Source organism: Catharus ustulatus, chromosome 17, assembly GCF_009819885.2.
Source record: "Catharus ustulatus isolate bCatUst1 chromosome 17, bCatUst1.pri.v2, whole genome shotgun sequence".
NCBI lineage: Eukaryota > Metazoa > Chordata > Aves > Passeriformes > Turdidae > Catharus > Catharus ustulatus.
Genome location: NC_046237.1, coordinates 14,526,842 through 14,546,668, shown reverse-complemented (window position 1 = coordinate 14,546,668; position 19,827 = coordinate 14,526,842). Strand labels below are relative to the sequence as shown.

The 19,827-nt window shown below is 53.8% G+C and overlaps 1 protein-coding gene across 7 annotated transcripts in view; it reads right to left on the bottom strand.

Annotated features, from left to right (window-relative positions):
* Positions 1–706: 706 nt before the first annotated feature.
* Positions 707–19,827, bottom strand: part of TP53INP2 (tumor protein p53 inducible nuclear protein 2) — a 43,909-nt gene continuing 24,788 nt past the window's right edge. For 6 of the 7 annotated variants that reach the window (XM_033074764.1, XM_033074766.1, XM_033074765.1 and 3 more), the window contains 3 exons: positions 12,982–13,311; positions 9,427–9,736; positions 707–8,057 (listed from right to left, as the gene is read on the bottom strand). In XM_033074764.1, the coding sequence (XP_032930655.1) occupies positions 7,805–8,057; positions 9,427–9,736; positions 12,982–13,105 (687 nt within the window). In that variant the 5' untranslated portion in view covers positions 13,106–13,311 and the 3' untranslated portion in view covers positions 707–7,804. The remainder of the gene's footprint in view (positions 8,058–9,426; positions 9,737–12,981; positions 13,312–19,827) is intronic. The other variant, XM_033074769.1, reaches the window with a different exon arrangement.

Here is a 19,827-nt window from a genome sequence, read left to right as displayed (position 1 = left end):
AGCTTGGCTCTGCTGGAGGAGCTGGCACAGCCACTGGGCTGGGCAAGCCCCATCCCACCCCTGCCCAAAGCTGCTCATGGCCATGTCTCCTTTAATCTTGGGTATCTCCACGGATGAGATACCTGCTCCTTGTGGCCAACTATCCCTGCAGTGAAAAAAGCATTTTCCTACATTTAAGTAATTTTTTTTTTCTTCAATTTGTGCCTCTCCCCCTGTCCCTGCACTGAGAATGTTCCAGTTCTGTTTTCTGCACTCACCCCATCAGTAATCTGCACACAGGGCAGGATGTCCCTGAACTTCCTCCAGGCTGGGCAGCCCCAGCCCTCAGCCTCCCCTCATCTCCAAGCCCTTAATCCACTTGGAGGCATCTTTGCCTAATGTGGGTGCTGAGAACATCTCACACTGTGCTTGGAGAAACAGCTGATGCTGCAGAGATTGGCTGATCTGTGATTTTCTCAGGGCAATCGACATCTCCTTAAGCTGTGTCATTATCTGCTGAGTTGTAAGGCTTTGTAATGGGGAGGGGTAAAAAATCTCCTCCAACCCCTCAGCCTGTGCCAGCCCCTCTCCTGTGTGTCCTTATCTTCAAAGGGGATGTTTTTCTGTTACTTGTCTCTCATACCATTGACTTTGAAAAGCGGTTTTTAAAAATCAAAGCATTTAGCAGACAGGTTTACTTGCAGGCTTTAGAGGAATACACATAAAATAGATTTTAAATATATATTTTTTTAATTTCTTGTGATTTTTCTTTATATTAGATTTTTTTTTTCAGTCAAGAGACAGCATTACAATCTAACAACCAAAACCAGGTTACACACACACAGGCACACCACACAATGTGTCCCAGGCAGTCGACACACGGCAAATGTTTACACAATGTCCTATGAGGAGGAGACACTCCTTCCCTACGAACCCTGCTTACACCAACTGAACACATAACACACAAAAAGGATGGACTTTGTTAGCTCTGAGTTCCAGACGAGGTTTCAGTCCTACAGCATAGGTGATGTAGAAAATGTGGGGCTGGTTTTTCCCTCTTCTCCAAGATCCCTGGTGGCGGCTGTGCCACGTGTAAGGCATCGGGCAGAGCCCGGGGCAGGAGCTGCTCTGCCCACGCTGCCCCGGCTGTGCACAGGGCAGGAGGGCACGGCAACATTCTCCAGGGCATTTTAGGGAAGGCTTAAGGCAACCTTTTCCAGCCACGGAACAGCCACCTGTCCTGGCACTCATCCGTCCTGCCGCTCCTGCTTGCTCTCCAAACGCAGCCCGGTGAGCAACTGGGGTTTAGAATTTTTCAAAGCTGCTTAAGAGATTTAGTATATCCAAACTGCTAAACGCTTTTTTAGCAAAAAAAAATAAAATAAAATAAAATAAAAGCTTTTTTTGGGGCATTCACTCTGTTGGGCTTCTCTGAAAAACCCCACAGTGACTTTGAAAACAACAGAGAAACACAGAAATATTCAAAGCTGACTCTGTGGTCACCTCTTGCATAGGACTTGTAACTGCAGTTCAGTGATTTATTCAAGTTCTGTAATTGTGTTAAAAAAAGATGCCAAACCATGAAAAAGGGTGAAGGCACATGTACAGTCAGTCCCACACGGGGGAGGGTAATGTGTGGGCGTGAGTTTTACAAGCAGATACCAGGAGCGGATACACACAGATAGAATATTGCAGTGCTCGGTGGCTCTCTGTACACGTACAGTTCTGACACAAGAGGAAATTTCACTGATTTACTGCTACACCTTGTGCTGCTCCCTCATCCCCAGACTTCCTGAAGCATAAAGCTGAGGATAAAAATTCGGTGAGACTTGGGCACAGCTGCTCATGGTTCCCCAGCAAGGGTACATGAGGTGAATGCAAAAGAGCAGAGGAGCTTTGGGCTCCCCTGTGCGATCCATTCTTAAGTTACACCTAGAATTTACTGTACTGTTTTCCCCTCTGCAGAGAATAAAATCTTCCCCCCACCTTGTAATGAAATAGGGTCAGAGTGGAAGGCAGGACTTTCAGGTTTAGCTGCAACAGCAGCTTTGCAGCTCTTTTTGTGCTCTAGAATATGGGGCAGCATCCCTGTATAAAATATGGTGTTGGAAAAGCAACCCCCTTGCCAGCCCGGGAGGTGTCAGTGCAGAATGAGTGACAGGGGACACACCTGGGTACCACCACTCTGCACAGAACTGAAAAGATGATCACACATACGAGCCACCTTTACTATTGAGAAGCTGCTCATCCTCATCATCTTCGTTCCTCTAAGGAGAAGGTTATGGGTTTAGTTAATGACCAATGTTTTCAAGAAGCAGAAGGATCCTGGAGGTGGCATCTCCAATAGGTCTGAGGACATCTCTCAGAAAAGGGATTCTTCAGGCAGGCAGAGCCTTTCCCACTCCTACATCCAGCTCCTACAGCCACATTCAAGCCACTTGTCATGGGAATGGGACGAGGATGGAGCCCATGAGGACAGCAAGAGACTACTAATTTTGTATGGAGCAGATCTGAGAGATGGAAAGCTCCACCTTGAAGACAAGCCCTGAGGGGATCAGCCTCTTTTAAGGCCCGTTCCTGTCCCCAGTGGGTCTGCCTGTAGTAGTCCCCTGGGAGGGAGGGGCTGCCAGTGCCGTGGGTGTCCCTCCTCAGGCTCTAGTCCCTGCCAGCAGCTGTGCTGAGGAGGTCACCACAGTCCAGTGGTGGAGAAGGGGTTGGGAGAAGCTCTGAGAAGCTGGGGGGATGCTGGGGTGCTGGTGCTTCCCTCCTGCCACCAGCTACTGCTGAGTGCGTGTAGCAAAGGAGGAGCAGCAAACTGGAGGCTAGGAGTGGTGGCAGCCGACAGACCCTGGTGGCACCAGCTGGACATGGATGCCTCTTGTTTTAACCCAGAGACTCAGAGAAGATTCAAGGACTGCCACCAGCCATTCCCAAGGCAGTTGCCTTCTGAGATATGCTGAGAACCATTTCTCCTGACCTGAGGTCACTTACATCTTCTTACTGTTTCCTAATTACTAGATGTTTGATCTTTGGGGACTCACTTGTGTTGCAATAAATTCACATGAAGTTTAATTTCCACTTTATGCAGGGCAATGGAACTGGTAATGATCCAGAGGGGCAACTGCAAAGCTGTGGGACTCAAGCCTAGAACCTCACTGGAGTACTTTTTCTTTTTTTTTTTTTTTTTTTTTTTTCTTCTTACTGGTATGGTAAGACATCTAAGTGGGTATTTTGCTTCCCAGTAGGGCTGAATAGAAAAGGAAAAAGTACTAGTATGATGCAAATGTAAAAATATTGAACAGAAACATGCCTAAGAGAAGATTCCCACAGCAGTGAACTTTGGGATAAGCCATGCATCTATGTTATCCACAACGAGAAGGAAACGTGGACTCCCAAGGAAATAATCGTTTACCTTCCAGACCAAGCTTTTGCAGCAGAATTTCTAAGAAGGACCATTTGTGAATGCAAGTTTCAGAGCAACAGGTGAGGAGGACTTTTGCCCCTACTCCCTTGGCATCCCTCCAGCCTTGCAGTGCCAAGCAAGAGCCAGAATTCAGTGCAAGAACTTTGTTGTGGCTGCCACTGAGGGGTCCTGAGTGTGCCGTGACCACAGCCTGGCCTTGTCCAGGGCAGCAAGCACAGCCTTGGGGGCCTGGGGCACTGGGGGGCCCTGGTGCAACCCAAGAGGTGGCACTTGTCCAGCAGGGCTGTCCCTCCTGGTCCCGTCACACTTTGGGGGTTCATCCCTCGCACTGGGATGGGGCCGCCAGAGCAGAACCAGGCAATCAGATGCAAATCTGGCTTGGAGAAGATCCCTGTACCACAGGGGTTTCAGTGGTGGGAAGATTCTTCCCTCCATAAGGGGTCTCACAAGCCCCAGCCTGTCCTAGTGCCCTGCTGTCCCCAAGCCTTCGAGTCCCGTACAGGGCGGGAAGCTGAGCTGGGGTTGGAGCCAGCTCAGGTGTCTGCGCCCAGCACTGATACACTGCCCAGCAAAGCTGACACTTACTGAATAGGGATCTGCCCAGGTCTCTCCACTGACAATTCTTCCCTTTTTTATGCTTTCATTGCAATAAATACAAAAATTTCTCTCCGTTGCCTGCATCACCATTTCTCCAGGTGATCATTTCGACAGCCTCCCCCATCCTGGTTGTCTCCTGACCCCAGTGATGTGGTGGGTCAGGCCACAACACACAGCTCTCCTGCACTTTTCAAACCCTAGGAGGTTCAGTGCTGAAAATCCATACCTGGTTGTTCACAAGCCAGTCTAAAAAGGAACAAGCCACATTCAACTGTAAAGGTGAATTTTCAGGGCATGAACAAATGAAGACGGGTTGCAGCCCAGGAATGATCCCACCACAAATGGTCACTATTTCTTTTCCACACAGGAGTGTCAGAACACCCTGCAGCTCCTGTCACCACAATCTGCTGCCACAAGGCCACATCCCTGCAGCATCCTAGAACCAAACTGGAAAAAAGACATTTTTAAAGATCCCAGCAGATTGGTTTGTCCCTGAGTCCATGCTGTAGTTTCCCCCTACACAAGTACACAAAAGAAAGCAAAATTCAGCCCACCTGTCCCAAGAGCTCCCTGCAAACCAGAACCTTCCCATGGGAAGCACCACACAGCGCATCACAAATACTGGGTGCAAAAAAAACCCCAACCAACAAACCCTTAAAAAATTCAACCCCAAAACAAGCTACTGAACACCCACACTGGGTTGTAAAATATCTACACATGCAAATGGGGGTGCACACACATGAAGTTCTCAGTTTTTAAGCACCTTTCTTTTTTTTTTTTTTTTAAGATTGGAGAAGACAAAAAACCTCAGTGAAAAGGGGTTTTCTTGCTCTAGCAGCACCGGGCAGGAGGTCTGGGATCAGGCCAGGCCTTGTGCTTGCTGCTGGGCAGGAGCAGAACACTGCAGGTCTTCTGCAAAGCACAGGTTGACCAGAGCACAGGGAGGGTGGGTCACACACTGGGGGTGACAGTTACCTCGCAAGGGTTGGCAGATGAGTGTTGGGTGTTAATACATGGCAAGAGTGCAAACAACAGAGGGAGTTGCAGGAGCTCATTTGCTGTGGTTTGTGCACTCTGCTGACCCACCAGAGGCTCAGGGTCTGGATTAAACTCTTCATGAAAATTATTATTAATAATTTATTAATCCTTTATAAACATACTCTGGATATAAAGTGTGATAATAGTTCTGTTTCATCTCCTGTGCTGGCTGGGCATGGAGTGATAAAAGACATCTCAGACTGGCACGGAAAGAGTTTGAATTTGCTTCTGAAAATCAGGACAGAGGAAGATCACCTGTTTGAAATGGGCACTGGGGGCTGGGTGCTGGTGGCAGTGCCAGGCTTAGACAAGTCCCCAGGGACACAGCCAAGGGCTTCTGGCTCACAGCAGATGAGAAGGGTGCATAGGAGGGCTTCCATAAGGATTTCTCCTGGGGTACCACTTCCAGCAGTTGGGTAGGCACAGGAGAGCCCAGTTGGTGAGACATGGCAGAATCTGCCTCGGGGCCACTGCTCCCCGCTGCCTGCTCCTCTGGAAGCTGCCGAGGGGGCACTGGGTCACAGCCAGCCTCTGATCTCTGGGGTGCTCTGGAGGGACTGCCAGCACCTCGGATGCACAGGAGGAGAATGTGAAGTGCAGACCAAGCTGGGGGCTCGGCAGTGCTTGGCTTCTCCACTTCTTGGTGTGTGTTGTGGGGGCAGAGAAAATGCTTCCTCCAGTGCTGCTGCGCAGTGGCCACAGAATTGCTCATCCAGCGGCACGGGAAGAGCGGATTGGGAAGGCAGCACCTCCCCAGACACTCAGGAGCTTGGGCTCAGCCCCTACCTGCTGTCACAGCACCTGGGCCTCTGTCTCTGCACATGCCCTGCTCCATCCCAGGCAGCACTGCAGGGGGAAACAAAAGGCATTGAGTGTGAAGTCCAGGAAGTCAGAGGATGTAAACACTCCCCAGGAGTCAGGAGAAATCAGTCTCTTCACCAAGAAGACACCAGGGATGGAACAGAGTGATCTCAGTGTGGTCTCACGCTTGGCGAGGGATAGCGGTTGCGGTGAGGCCAAGGAGGGTGAGGCAATGCCGAGGACATGGAGTTCTCCAGCTCAGTGCTTTTGGGAATGCTGAGGCAGTGGAGTGAGGGGGAAATGCTGCAGATGAGCAGCAGCAGCTGGCTACTGCGGTTCAGGCTCCCTGGCCCTGAGCTAAGGGCTGTTGCTACTAAGAAGGTTCATTTTGGCTTTAACCTCATTAAAAGAATTAATAACTATCAGCTGTCTCAATTTGGGCTCACCACAATTCCTTCAGCCGAGGTCCCCATCTGATACTAAAGGATGTAATATGGTGAGTGGTAGAACCTCCGGTGAAATCAGAATTTTCTGAAGTGTTGTGGGGGTATTTCTTGTCTCAGAGGGTGGGAATCTGGATTGTGAGCTGGTCGTGAGCAGGATGCTTTCTCAGGGCACAGGGTACAAAACCAGTTCCTAAAAGGAGTGAGCTAGGGGCAGATTAGCAAATTTCTGCTGGGTTTGGAGCTGTCTCAGCTGGTGCTGGAGCCAGTGAAAAGCCTGGACCATGTTGTTCCAAAGGCAGAAGGAGTCCATCACGGAGAGAGGAGGGATTTGCATTAAAAATTAGCGTCGCCTAGCAGTGGAATTTGGCCCTTTGTGGGAAAGGATGCCATTTTTACTGGGGAAAGAAGATGCTTCTGTTACAACTCCTCCTACAGCAATCCTCTCACTCAGGCCTGCCCTATCCTGACCCATTGCAGTGGCTCCCAGATCCATCTTTGTCCTCACTTCCCTCTGGTCTCCTCTTCAGCATCTCTTCACCACCACGGACGTGCTTTGGCCACCTCGGGGAAGCTGTGCAGATCCCTGGCTCCTCTCCCCTCCCGGGGACTGACACCAGGTAGACAACGCTCTGTGGCTTAACAGTGCCTCTTCTGAGTGTAAAGGTACCGAGAGAAATATATACACACAGATCTACAGGTGTATCCACAGGGATACAGGTGTGGCTGGGGCACGTGACTGGCTCCAGGAGGAAGGGGCTCGCTCAGATGGGACCACCAGCCACTGTGATGCCACCCCAGGCTGGCCACCCCTCCGGCACAGTAGGGCTCCAGCGTGGTGCTGGGATGGTGCTTGATTCCTGAGATTCCTTTTAAGGTCGATTTTTTTAAAAAAACACCGTGAGGCACCAGGAGCAGCCTGGCTGACCCGGCCACGGAGACTCCACCAGTGCTTTCAACCACAAGCCCCTTCGGGACTGGTAGTGGGGGGTTATCATATGATAAAATGTAGCTAAGAAATCAAGGAAGGAGAAGGAGTATTTGCTGGTTTTGCAGGGTGGAAGCATTATTTAGTGTCATTGGTGAGATTTTCCTAAAAATCCCAAATCTTGTGGCTTCATTGCTCTTGTCACTCCCGCTCAGTGTCTCTGTGACATGCCAGCCAGGCTGTACATGGAGTCATGATGTGAGGAAAGGCACTGATGTCACAGGCTTATCAGGACAAACAGGTTTCACCGGGAACAGGTGGATTTCAGGAGCAGGTGATGTCACTGGGAATACTGATTTCCCACAGAAGGCTGCTGGGGAGGGGTGGCGTGGCCCTCCATGCCGGCGGCTCCAGGGGTCGTGGCCCGGACGGCATCGAGAGTGAGGGGCGTGATGAAGGCGAACAGGAGGAAGATGAGGAGTGTGGGCCAGGCGTGCGGACGCGGGGTGTGGAGTGAAGCCGCCGCCGTGTCCCCGGTGTCCGTGGGGGCCGCACTCCCGGGGCCGGGGGGAGCCCCTGGGCGGCGGAGCGAGGTCAGTAGTTGCAGTGGCGCTGGCAGGGCTGGTGGACGAAGGCCCCCGGGAGCTGCTTGGCGCGGCGGGACGGGCGCTGCCGGGCCCGGTTCTGCCGCTGCAGCGCCTTCTGGCCCAGGCGGTGCCGCTCCGCCAGCTGCTTGGCCCGCTGAGCCCGCTGCGCCTGGCCCAGCTTGTCCAGCGCCGCCGCCTTCACCGGCAGCGCCCGGCCGTGGTGCGCCGGAGGCAGCTCCGGCCGTGGCTCCGGCACCGCCCTGCGGAGACAGCGCGGTTAGCGCTCGGCAAAGGAAACCCGGCAGGCGGGGACAGAGGTCACCCACCTCCGGAACGGCCCTCCTGCCCCGACAGCCTGCCCGGGGGGGATGCTCCAGCAAGGCAGGCTCTGAGACACCCAAAAAACATCCACCAGGAACTCCGCTCTATCCAAGTCCCGTAAGTCTGGTCTGTCTCCATCCCACTGTGACCCCTTTGGAGCCTTGGCTAGTCTCAGGCTCCCTGCAGCCCTTCTCTGCCCCCTCCAGCACTGAGGCTCCCGAAGCTCTGGAAATCGAGCTCTGGCCCTCAGGGAGACTGTGGAGAGCGAGAAGTCCAGAAGGAATGGTGTCCACTAGCCAGGACCAGTGTCTTCTGGCCTGAAGCAAAGCTCACCCCAGATTCTTACTCCTCCCCTGCCCCACTGAGGGGCTCCAGAGGAGATGTTGGGGGGCTGGGACGGGGGGACAGCAGGGACCCTATGGTACAGTGGCAGCCAGGGATTGTCAGAGCAGTTGGGCTGAGCATGGGCATGCTCCAGGTTTTCCTTGGAGGCTGCTGTGCAGTGGAGAGCAGCCCTGGGGAGAGGGCAGATCTTCAGGATGTGGCCCCAGGAATGGGTGTGGAGGGCTCCAGCCCTCAGGGCTGGGGGAGCAAAGGGGCCATTTGAGCATTTCTGTTTAATTTTTCCACTGCTAAGCTGGGGTTTGGAGCAAGGAGAAGCTGGTGGTGTCCTACTCCCCACAGCTGGTGGGATATGCCCCTGCTGGGCCAGTCTGGGGCCAGGGGGGGGATTGAGGGGGGCTGCAGCATCCTCCTGCCTGGGGAACCTAGGGGTCTTCAGGGGGTCACTGTGCCCAAAGGCCACCATGTCCCATTGGGTTTGCTTTGCTTGGGCCATACCTACACAAACCCCCAGTGTAAGCCCAGCCCGGCAAAGCCCCCTGGACAGCTGGCAGAGTGATGGGTGCCACTGGCAGGAGTGGCCTTGACGTGGGTGGCTGTGCCAGGAGACCCTGCTAAGGGTAGGGGAGAGGAACACAGCCCTCTCCTACCACAGCCCAGTGCCAAGCTCCCACGTCCTGCAGCCGTGGCCATCCCAATATGCTACTGATACCCCTTAGCAGAGGATTTTGGGTCATGGGGGCTGCCAGCCATGCCTGGTGGCAGCTGGGGCACCCTGCCAGATATGCAGGGTGTTCCCTGAGGTGGGTGTGGGCACACTGATGTTCCCCATTGCCTCACTATGGCCCATGGGTGAAACGCTCCTGAGGTGTGGGTGAGGATTTTGGATGGACTGACCATCCATCCCGGTCCCTCAGTGGGTGCTGGGGCTGCTGGCCCCCCCAAACACACTCAAAGTGCACTCACTCTGCAGCATCGTCCTCGGGGCCCTCCCCATCCACCTCGAGGGTGCTGGTGACATAGACGGACATGCTGGGGTGCTCGATGAGCAGGTCCTCCATGGGGCTGCTCCCCACGCCGTCGAGGCCGGGCTCCTCTGCAGTAAAACAGGGGGGAGGGGTGACAAACCAACTCTCGTCCATCAAGCAGGGACCGGCCATAGCCGGGGAAGCGGCCGGTGGCGGTGGCGGACCGGGGGGCGTCGGGCGGGGTCGCGCCGAGCGCCCGGTACCGCCAGCAGCCGGGCGCCGGGCAGGGCCGGGGCGGGCACGGCTGCCTGGGACAGGGGTGCAGAGCCATGCGGGGCGCAGCGGGGACACACACACATACCATGTACAGTGGGGAGGGAGGGGGAGAGAAAGGGGCATCGTTAGTGCGAGAGACACCCACCGCCACCGCACCGCCACACGCGGGCCCGCGCCGCGCCCCTGCCAGAACCCCCCGCTCCGGGACCCGGCTTGGCCTGGAAACCGGGCTGGCTGCTTGGACAAACTGAACCAGAGTCGGGACAGCAGCAGGGTTTACTGCAGCAGTGGGCTTTTTTCCTTCTCAAAAGGAGAGAAGAAGGTCAGGCACTGAAAAACGCTGCTTTCCCCGTTCTGATGGCACTCGGGCCGGGCCGGGCCGTGCCGGGGGAACACCGACACGCCTGTGCTCACAAACACCACGCAGCACTCCGCAGACATGGAAACCAAGCACAGACAGAGCAGAAAAACAGTCCACACCTTTTCTCTGGAAGAAATCATGGGAATAAATTCTTCAGCAAAGGTTTTCACTGTGCCTTCAACTCCAGCCTGTTAGAGGCCAAATTTTGAGTGGCTGATCCAGAAGCTGATATCCCCTCCCCACCACCCTCCCAGTCTCCCATGCCTTCCCTTTCTCATGTTTACCTGGCAACAGCACTTGGGCTGGGGCTTTCTTAGGCTGCCTGTGCTTGGAATTACTGGTGCTGGAATGGGAAGGGAACATGCACCAAACATGGGGATACCCATGCCCATTCCTGAACTCATCAGGGGGTCTGAGGGAACTGGTGAGGGGGAGGCAGTGCAGCATCTATATGGACCCTGCAGCTGGGTGAGGGAGCAGAAGGAAGCACAGACAAATCCATTCTTGCGTGGAGAAACAGAGCATGGGTATTCCTGGCTCCGTGCATCCCCAGCTCCTCCTGCAGCTGATGCCCCAGCTCAGGGCTCAGGACAGGCCACAGTTGGCCTTGCAAACATGAGAATGTCTTTCTCCAGGTCAGAGGATATCAGTCTATTAATAGCTGTTGACATGCTGGGCTGGAGATTGTTTGTCAGCCTGGAGACAGCCACCAAGCCCGGCTGGAGCAGCACTCCCACAACAGGGGTCTGTGGGCACAGAGAGCAAGGGACTACCCTGTGCCCACCCTTTGCCAAGGTGGGCTTTAATGTCACAAAGCAATATTTTGGGATCCTCAAGTACCTCATGATGCAGCTACACCCTGGGAAATGCTCTTTGCTCTATCCCTGGGTGCTGAGCAGCACCAGGCTAAACAAGGGGGCAAGAATAGCATCAGAAACATTCTGGGAAGGGAATTACTGAGTAATTCAGGTGCATTTTGCCTGACTGACAGAGGCTGAATCCAGAGGCTCCCTAGGCTGCCTCTCTGCTGCTGGGAGGGAGCCAGGCTGGGAGCTGCTGCTGGCCACCACAGCTCCAAGGGGAAGGATCGGGCTGGAGTCTGCAGGTTTGGTTCTTGGAGTGTTTAGTACACCTCAAGTCACAGAAATAGGGCTGAAAGAATCTGGTCCCCCACTGCTCAGGGACTGCTGTGGGAACAGACTGCAGCTGAATTAGCAGTGGGGTAGCATTCACAGGCAGACACTGCTGTGGGAACAGACTGCAGCTGAATTAGCAGTGGGGTGGCATTCATAGGCAGACACAGCTGGAAGCCAGCACTGCACCAAGAGCCGAGGCACTTCACTCAAAAAACACGGGAGTATTTTGTGCCAGAGTCAAGGCCTGGTCCCCTCTGAGCCATTTGCAGTCTCGACCCAGGGATCAGGGCACAGCATAGCATTTCTCTGGCTGGGAAACTCCTGGCTCCTACTGGCATGTTTTAGGCTCGCTGCAGCTGCTGCCAGCTGGCCCTGACACGTGGCTGCTGCAGTCCCACTGCTCCAGGGACCTCCTTGCAACACCCCCCTGCCATGGAACTGCCGTGACCCTCCCTGGACAGTCACCTGAATGCCCAGAGGACAGGGAAGCCTCCACAGCTGCTCATGCCTACACCACCCGTCACCTCCAGCAGCTCTCCACAGTGCTCCCACCAGACATGGGGTTGGCCCTGTCCCCCATCCCAGTCTCAGTCCCCTCTCCAGGTCACTGCATATGGGGGAAAAAAAAAAACCTAATGAACAACTTGAACCACAAAAACAAGCATGGGGAACAGGCAGGAAATATCTGGTCAGAGACCTGCTGCCTGCAAGAGAGAGGACAAAACCCTCCTCTTAAACCTGCAAGATACATCTGTGGTCCCCTAAGCTGGGGCATCACAACCAACCAGGAGCTACCAAAGCAGATCACGGCCATCAGGAGCTCCTGCACAGGCAGGAGGGTTTGTCTCTGACTGCTGCTGGAGTTGTAAGGAAAAGATCATAAAAACATCATTGCAATTGGCTGAGTCATCAGTCTACAACAGAAACTCCCAAGATCTGAACAGAGCTGGAGATGATCTGCACAGGAGGAATTCAATCTGCCTGGCTGATGTCAAACAGGGCTCTGGATGGCTCTGGGAATGGGGAGCCTTGGGGGCTCTCTAGGTACAGCACCTGGTGCCAAATATTCCTTGTGCTTGGCATGGGCAGTGGGAACAATTTGGGAAGATAACCCCCATGGAGCTGAGATTCACTCCTCTCAAATGACCCAAACATGGCCAGATCCCTGGTGGCACATCCCCAGCTGGGACAGGCAGGCACCACTGCCACCTGCCCTCACATGGGGAAAACTCCACCTCCCACCAGCACCCCAGGGCTGGGATCTCCTAGTTTGCTTTCAGCAGGGGCAGGGCAGGGAGCAGCTGAGCTTGGCTCCTCCTGGAAAAGTGCTGTCCGGGACACAGCTCAGCCGAGGCCGTGGCAGTGCTGCAGCCAGTGGCAGAGCCTGACCCCCCTGGGCAGGATCACACCAAAACTCTGGGTGATCTCCCTGGCTGGTGCCTTGCCAGGATTCCCTCCTGGCATGGGGACACCTGGAGGCTTCTGGGCAGCAGCAACCCCAGGTGGAGATGCTGATGCTGTTCCCACACTGGCAGAAAGTTGAGAACCATCACTGGGAGAGGAAAGGGAAAAAGGAGGAGCAGAGGCAGCTGCAGTGACTCCAGGGCTGGGCATCATGGGCAGAGCATGGGGAAAGAATGAAAAAATGAAAAGAAAAAGAAGGGCAGAGCTGCTCCCATGTGGTGCAAGCTCACCTGCTGACATCTCAAGGGTTTGCCCAGCTCTGGAGAGATAAGGTGCAGCAGAGGCTGTGGGAAGCCAGTTCTGTTGCTTTTCTCACCTGCAAGATCAATTATGAGCCAGCCATCCTCCTCCTCTTCTTCCTCGACAAAGGGTTTGGGCTCCTCCAGGCCCTCTGGCGTGTTGCTGTCACTGAAGAAGAGGCTGGTAAAACGCTGAAACATGGTGGGGAGCAGTCCAGCAGGATGGATGGGCAGATGGAGTTACTGCTGGGCACCAGCTTCCAGGCACAGACACAGGAGAGATGGGTAGGAAGGGAAAAAGAGCCCTCGAGGTCTCAGTGACAGAGATGTTTGGCTGCCAGAGAAATCAGAGCTAGGTGGTGTGCAGTGCAATTGTGAGGTTCTTCACTTGGCTTCAGTGCAAAGGCCTGTAAAAGGGAGAGAAAAAGGAACAGCACATTACAACAGGCTGGCCCTCCTGCATTCCAGGGGCTCAGATGGGCTCAAGGGGACAGCAGAAAGGTGTCTCTGGCATTGATCTATGCCATGGGCTGCCCCAGCTGGTCTTGTATCTGAAGGCAGCAGTGAAGGGTTGGGTGCCTGTGCCCTGCAGCCCCCACCTGCATCAAGGCCGACATTGTGTCCCCATCCTCATGGGTGGGGTGTCCCAGGAGATCCATCCCCAAGAGCTGGCAGGGACAGAGCAGACACTGTCCCTAAGTCAGGCAAACATTGCAGTTCCTCTCAGCAGGCAGGGTGAGGAATTACAGAATCCCAGACTGGTCTGGACTGGGAGGGACCTTAAAGGCTCATCACATTCCACTCCTTGCCCTGGGCAGTGACACAATCCACTATCCCAGCTCCAAGCCCCATCCAACCTAGTCTGGGACACTTCCAGGGATCCAGGGGCAGCCACAGCTTCTCTGGGCAACCTGTGCCAGGGTCTGCCCACCCTGCCAGGGAGCAATTCCTTCCCAATATCCCATCTAACCCTGACCTCTGGCAGTGGGAAGCCATTCCCTTGTCCTGCCACTGCAGTCCCTTTTCCAAAGTCCCTTTCCAGATCTCTTGGAGCCTTTTTAGGCCCTGGAAGGGGCTCTAAGCTCTCCCTGGATCCTCTTCAGCCGGTGAACACCCCCAGCTCTCCCAGCCTGTCCCAGAGGTGAGGGGCTCCAGCACTTGGAGCATCTTTGTGGCATCCTCTGGACTCACTCCAGCAGTTTCACATCCTTCTGATGTTGGGTCCCCAGAGCTGGAGGCAGCTCTGCAGGTGGGGTCTCACCTGAGTGGGCAGAGGGGCAGAATCCACCCCCCACCATCTACTGCCCACACTGTGGGGACAATCCCAGGGTGCTGTTGGCTCTCTGGGCTGCCAGTACAGACTGTTGCTCACATCCGGCCTCTCATCCTAGCCCTTTGTGGGTCTCTGCTTCACCTCTGCTCAGCTCATCACTGTTTTATCCCTAGAAAGCAGATTCCCTCCAGTGTGGGAAGGTCAGCACCCATCAATTTCATTAATGACTGCCAAGCTCCTGGCAAGGCACAGGAATGGCAGCTAAAAGGTGCAGAGTGTTATTTGTGTGCCTCTTGGTCCAGAGGCATTAAAAGGCCATCAAATGCTGTCAGGAGCTCAGTGCAGGGAGAGGGGACAGCTGGGTGCTGCCATGCTTGGCACACTGATGTGAGTGCAAAGGGTAAATCCCCATTTCATGTCAAAGCCCCAGTCCAGTTCCCTGTCGACGAAGGGGCCATGAAGCTTGAGTGATCCTCCACCCAGGGGAAACTCCATCTGCTCTAGGCAGCATGGAATGGGGAAGGGTGCAGGAGACACCATGTGTCCATACACACCCCAGTCCTTCAGCAGGTCAAATTCCAGCTCAGCCCTGCCACCTCATGAAGTGGCTTCCCTAGCCCCACCATCCTGGGAAAGTGACTGGCCTGGGCACTGCACTTCTGGAGCTCAGGCACTCTTTTATTCATCCCTGTGGGATGGCAATGCCTTTTGCAGTGTCTCAGGTGCCTTGGTAGGAATAGCATCTGCTCTACAATGCAGAAAATGAGAAATCAAAGGAGCCTTCCCCCAAATGGCATCCCCTGGATCTCAGGAGCTCTGAACTCTGACACTCCAGATGCAGAAGGGAGTGATGGAGCATGAAGCAACCCTGCAACACCCAGCTCTCCTTCTCTCGCATGGCATCGGGGCAGCAATGTAACACTGTATCACCTAGAGCAGGTCTCAAGCCCCTGGTGACTTCAGTTGCCCCAGAGGCACAAGGCAGACCATCTGCCACAGCCATGCCCCACTGCAGTTTGCAATGCTCAGGGGTCCAGCCCAGCTTCCCACTCACTCTGGGATGGCTCAGCTGAGGCTTGTGGAGCCTCTCACCAGGAAGAGTCAGAAGTCAGGGAGGACTTTCTACTCTGTGTCCTAAGAGGCACTGGAGGCACTGAGCAGGGAGGATTTGGGCACTGAGACGTGACAGAGTTGTTCTCTGACCCCACAGCCATTCTGTTACCCTCCAGTGCCATCAATTAAATTAGCCAGACACCCCCTTTACCTGGATCATTAAAGCATAATAATATAAGTCAGGGAAAAAACATGAAGCTGGTACCTAGCTGGGCTTTGAATGGACTCTGGTGTGCTCCATGCCGAGCACAGTGGAAGTTCCCTCCCACAGGATGTCCACATGCATCCATCCCCACCAGGCCAGGATGGCAAAGGCCACCCTGGCCAGCCCTGAGGGCTGTGGCACACAGCCATGGCTTTATCATGCCAGTTCAGCCTGGAAACCTGGCACCTGCTTGAGCACTCATCTAGTCAGTAAATATTTTTTAATATGACACAAATATTATTTTTAAAAAGTTTATTAAATATCTAATTGTGGCAGAAACTCCAAAGCTCCCAGGTCCCTGCTGGTGATGTCCCAGAGTCTCCCACTGTTTGCTCCTCCCCAGGTTCCCAGGCAGGAGGGACTGGGGTAGCTAGTGGCAGGCACAGGGATCACAGGGGGCCAGTCCCCTGAGGCCACCATGGCCCTGGCTCAGTGTGAGGCCAGGAGTGGGTTCACATGCTTATTAAGCTGGGGCATTGCCAGGCTGGCAGAAGTGATGACCCAAAGCTGACCCCAGTATCATCAGGCAGGTCCTCAGGATGGCACAATGAGGATGGGGACAGCAGGGTTCCCCATGCTGTGTCCCAAGCCCACCACACTAGGAGGACACTGTTAACGGTCTTGATTTACCTCATGCAATTGTCAGTCTTTCTCCCTGCCTAGATATGGATGTCACCCAACAACAGAGCTGGGGACAAGATCTGGCACACAGGGACAGGGGAAGACAGTGGCCCCAATCTGGCTGCCAGGGGAAGGTCACCCAGAAAAGCACCCAAGTAGCTAGCACAGGCCAGGGGCTGATCCAGGCAGGGATTTTCCCTGTTGCCTAAGCAAAGTCAGCCTGGAATGTCTCGCTGCAGTGACTGCTTCTCATGCTCTGCAAGCTTGGCTTTGGGAGCCCTCTCAAGGGGCTCCAGCAGGCTCAAAGTCAAATGGCCAATGACACAGTCAAAACCTTACAGTTTTCCTTTGTTAAATCATGACAAAAGCTTTCACAGGACAGTAGGAAAACTGTTCCCCCAGGAACAGCTCAGAGCACCTGCCTGCTTAGGGACTGGTCCCCAGAAAATCACAGGATGCAGGCAAGGGGAGTAAGGTACCTGGACTCCCCAGGTGCCCACACCAGCTCAGCGACAATTTGTCTTTTCAAAGACAAAACAGACATTATTTTTGATTAATAAAAATGCCACCCCATGCAGGAGTGTGGGATGAAACTCCATAAGGTCCCTTCCAACCCCAACCAGTCTGTGAGTCTGCAATCTCCCACCACGCTAGAAGGCAGCAGCTCCTGGACTTGAGCTGCTCCAGACCCTCCCTGGCAGCCACCAAGCTCCTCCATCAGCTCACCATGGAGGGCTCAGGGTGACCTGCTCATCCCTTCACAAGGCAAGAGACTTCTTGGCCGCCAGACAGTGAGATGGCCACGTGCCACCTCCATCCCTGCAGGTTCCACCAAGCACTTCCCTGGTTGGGGCAGCCAGTAGCAGATCAAGCTCTGAAGTTTATCCTTGTATTTGGAAAGCCTCTGCTATCTCTGCAGCAAACATTTGCACCATTTACATCAGGGCATGGAGGGCTGGCAGCCTCAATGGGAACTGCAGCACAGGAGGAACCTGACTGTGTCCCTGTCAGGGGACTGAAGTCAATCTGTGCCTCGTCACCAGGCAGAACTGGTGCCCATAGAATGACTTTGGACCAGGAGATGGCTTCTCTTCCTCTCAGGTCCCTTCCCTACAGCTTTCCTGTGTCTGCAGGTGCCCCACATCTGTGAGGGAGGTGTGTCCCAGGTGTCCCCCCTTGGGACACAAGGAGATTGCCTGTGTACCACGCCCTTGGGGCTGAGCTATCCCAGAAACCACACACTGACCACCTGTACCCTGCCAGAGCTAGGGCCACCACCACAGGACAGCTGCCATCCTTCCCAGATTTCCACAAATCCCCTTGCTCAGCATGTCAACCCCATTCCAGGCACTGCCAGCACAAGGGGACAGCCCACCAGGGACACTCACTTGGGGACAGATGAGTTTCTAAATGAATTATATTTATCAAAATCCTTCCAGAAAGTCCAACAAACTTTTACAATAAGCCAGGCGGTATTAAAAATATTAAATTCAAAGTGGAAGTAAGGAAACCACAATGCATCAAGTTATTTTTTTCCCCTTCAGAAACCTCGACACAATAATTAGTTTTCTGAGTCACCGTGGCTACAAATAACCTCAGGAGCTAAGAATAGGGAACAGGCTCGGCAGCAAAGGGATGCGCCAGGAGCTCACCGGGGCAGGAGCTGCGGTGTCGCAGGACTGGCAGCTCTCAAAAGTCACCCTCTGCAAGAACAACAGCAACTCCCCTTGGAAATGGCAACAGGCTCCCTGAAACTTTCCATAAATACTTGGCGGAGGGAGGGATGCTGCTGACAGGCAGCAGGAGCAGGCCTTCCTCGGTTCAGCTAAGAATACCCCGCACTCATCCCAGCCAGAGCCAGAGGTACAAATCAGGTGCCTTCCCTCCACCCACTTGGGAAATGGGATTTTCAACTAATTTTACCTAAATTAGACAAGCGTTTCACAGGCTTGCTGTGCTGGATGTACAAGAATCCTAAACCTGGCACAGAAACACAAAACACAGGAGATGGAGATCCGGCAGTTCAGGGGAGTTCTGCTCATCACCTGTGAATCATCCCTCTGCTGTCCTCTCCCACCCCATTAAGGAAAGGACTAGAACTGTCAGGAACCTGCCTGGGACTGTTTGACAGGGCTGAATTAAAGTGTTTGGTCCACAACAACTGTGCCACAGGTCCAGCTGATCCCACTGCTTTGCCAGCAGGCCCATTGGGATGGGATTCCCTTGGGGGAGCCCTGGGCATAGAGGCAGAGCTGCACCCCAAGGTGTTGCCAGCACGGGCAGGCTGATTCAAGCAAAACAGAGGCTGAGTCACAGCCACAGCCTCTTCCATGGCAGATCAGGGGAGTAGAGGGGAGGAAGGCAGAGAGTAGTTTGAAAAATCCCAAAAATCTCTTCATCATGAGACTCTTCTTATTAATGGCAGATCAAGACAGGACCTGGGAGGGCTTTCCTCAGCCAGTCCAGGGTTTTAGCAGGGACTGGAGTTCCCACATGCTCCTCCAGACCCTGCCTGAAGGAGGGGGACCCTGCAGAATAAGGAGATGTTTTTCCTGGAGCTGGTCTCTGCATTGATGCCGGCTCTTGTGTCACTGCTGCAGGAAGGTCCTTACCCCAAGGGCAAATGTGACCTTGTGCTGCTTGATATCATCACACACAGTCCTGGAAAATCTGCCAGTGGCTGGCAGGATCTAGGAAATTTTAGATTTGCCATGAGCTGTGCTATGAAATTTTAGAACTTTCCTCTCTGGGATGTGCTGGGTAAAGCATCCCAAGGAGTGAAGCATCCCGAGGAGCTGCACACTGGGAGGGGAGCAGCCCACTCTTACAGCCTCCATAAATCCCAGAGGCCAAACAGTACCTGGCACATGGACTTTGACACTGCAAAAACACCAAACTCCCCAGCAGCTCCTCCCAGGCCCACTCAGGGCCCTCCTCACCAGAGTAGGACTCACTGTGCAGTCAGCATTAAAGACCCCTTAGATACAAGTTTATGTCACAGGATTTTCCATCTTATTACAAACAGGTGTCACTATTTTATTATCTGGGGGAAAACTTCTCTATTTTTCCTTTTGTGTTCAGCCAGATAAGCAGCAGTTTGATGCAACAGGTTCCCAACAGTGACAGTGAGCTACAGCAGACAGCTTTTGTCTTTTTTTGTTGTAGGTTTGTTGTTTGAGGGAGGAAATAAAAAAAGAGAGGAAAGACTTATTTTACAGCAAAACAACACATTTCTTGGCACTGTGTAGATTAAGCCTGGTGGGAAAGGAGGTCCAGCACAGTCCTGTACCAGAGCCCAACACCTGTTTCTGGGAGGGTTTCTGGGATGGTTTCCTACCCCGGCAAAACCTTGGCCAAACAAGCAACAGCACTTGGCACCTGCCCAGCTCAGCCCTCCTCAGTGCTGCTTCAGCAACAGCTATTGCTGAGCTCAGGGGAGACAGTTTAATCCACTATTTTGGGATGCCAGGATGCCAGTCTCTTTGCTCAGGTGGTCTGAGCAGGGAAGTAGCTCCCCTATATAAATATATATGTATATGCATAAAAGAATTACAAGAGTAAAAATGCCCTTTTTAACCCATTTCAACATGCCACAAAGTCCAAGTCTTTCCACAATGAGTCCCCCCACACGGGAGCAGGATGAGTTTCCAGGGCTTGCCAGGCTCAGCCAAGCTAAGGTGAGAGACATGAAATCCAGAGGAAAGCTGCCCT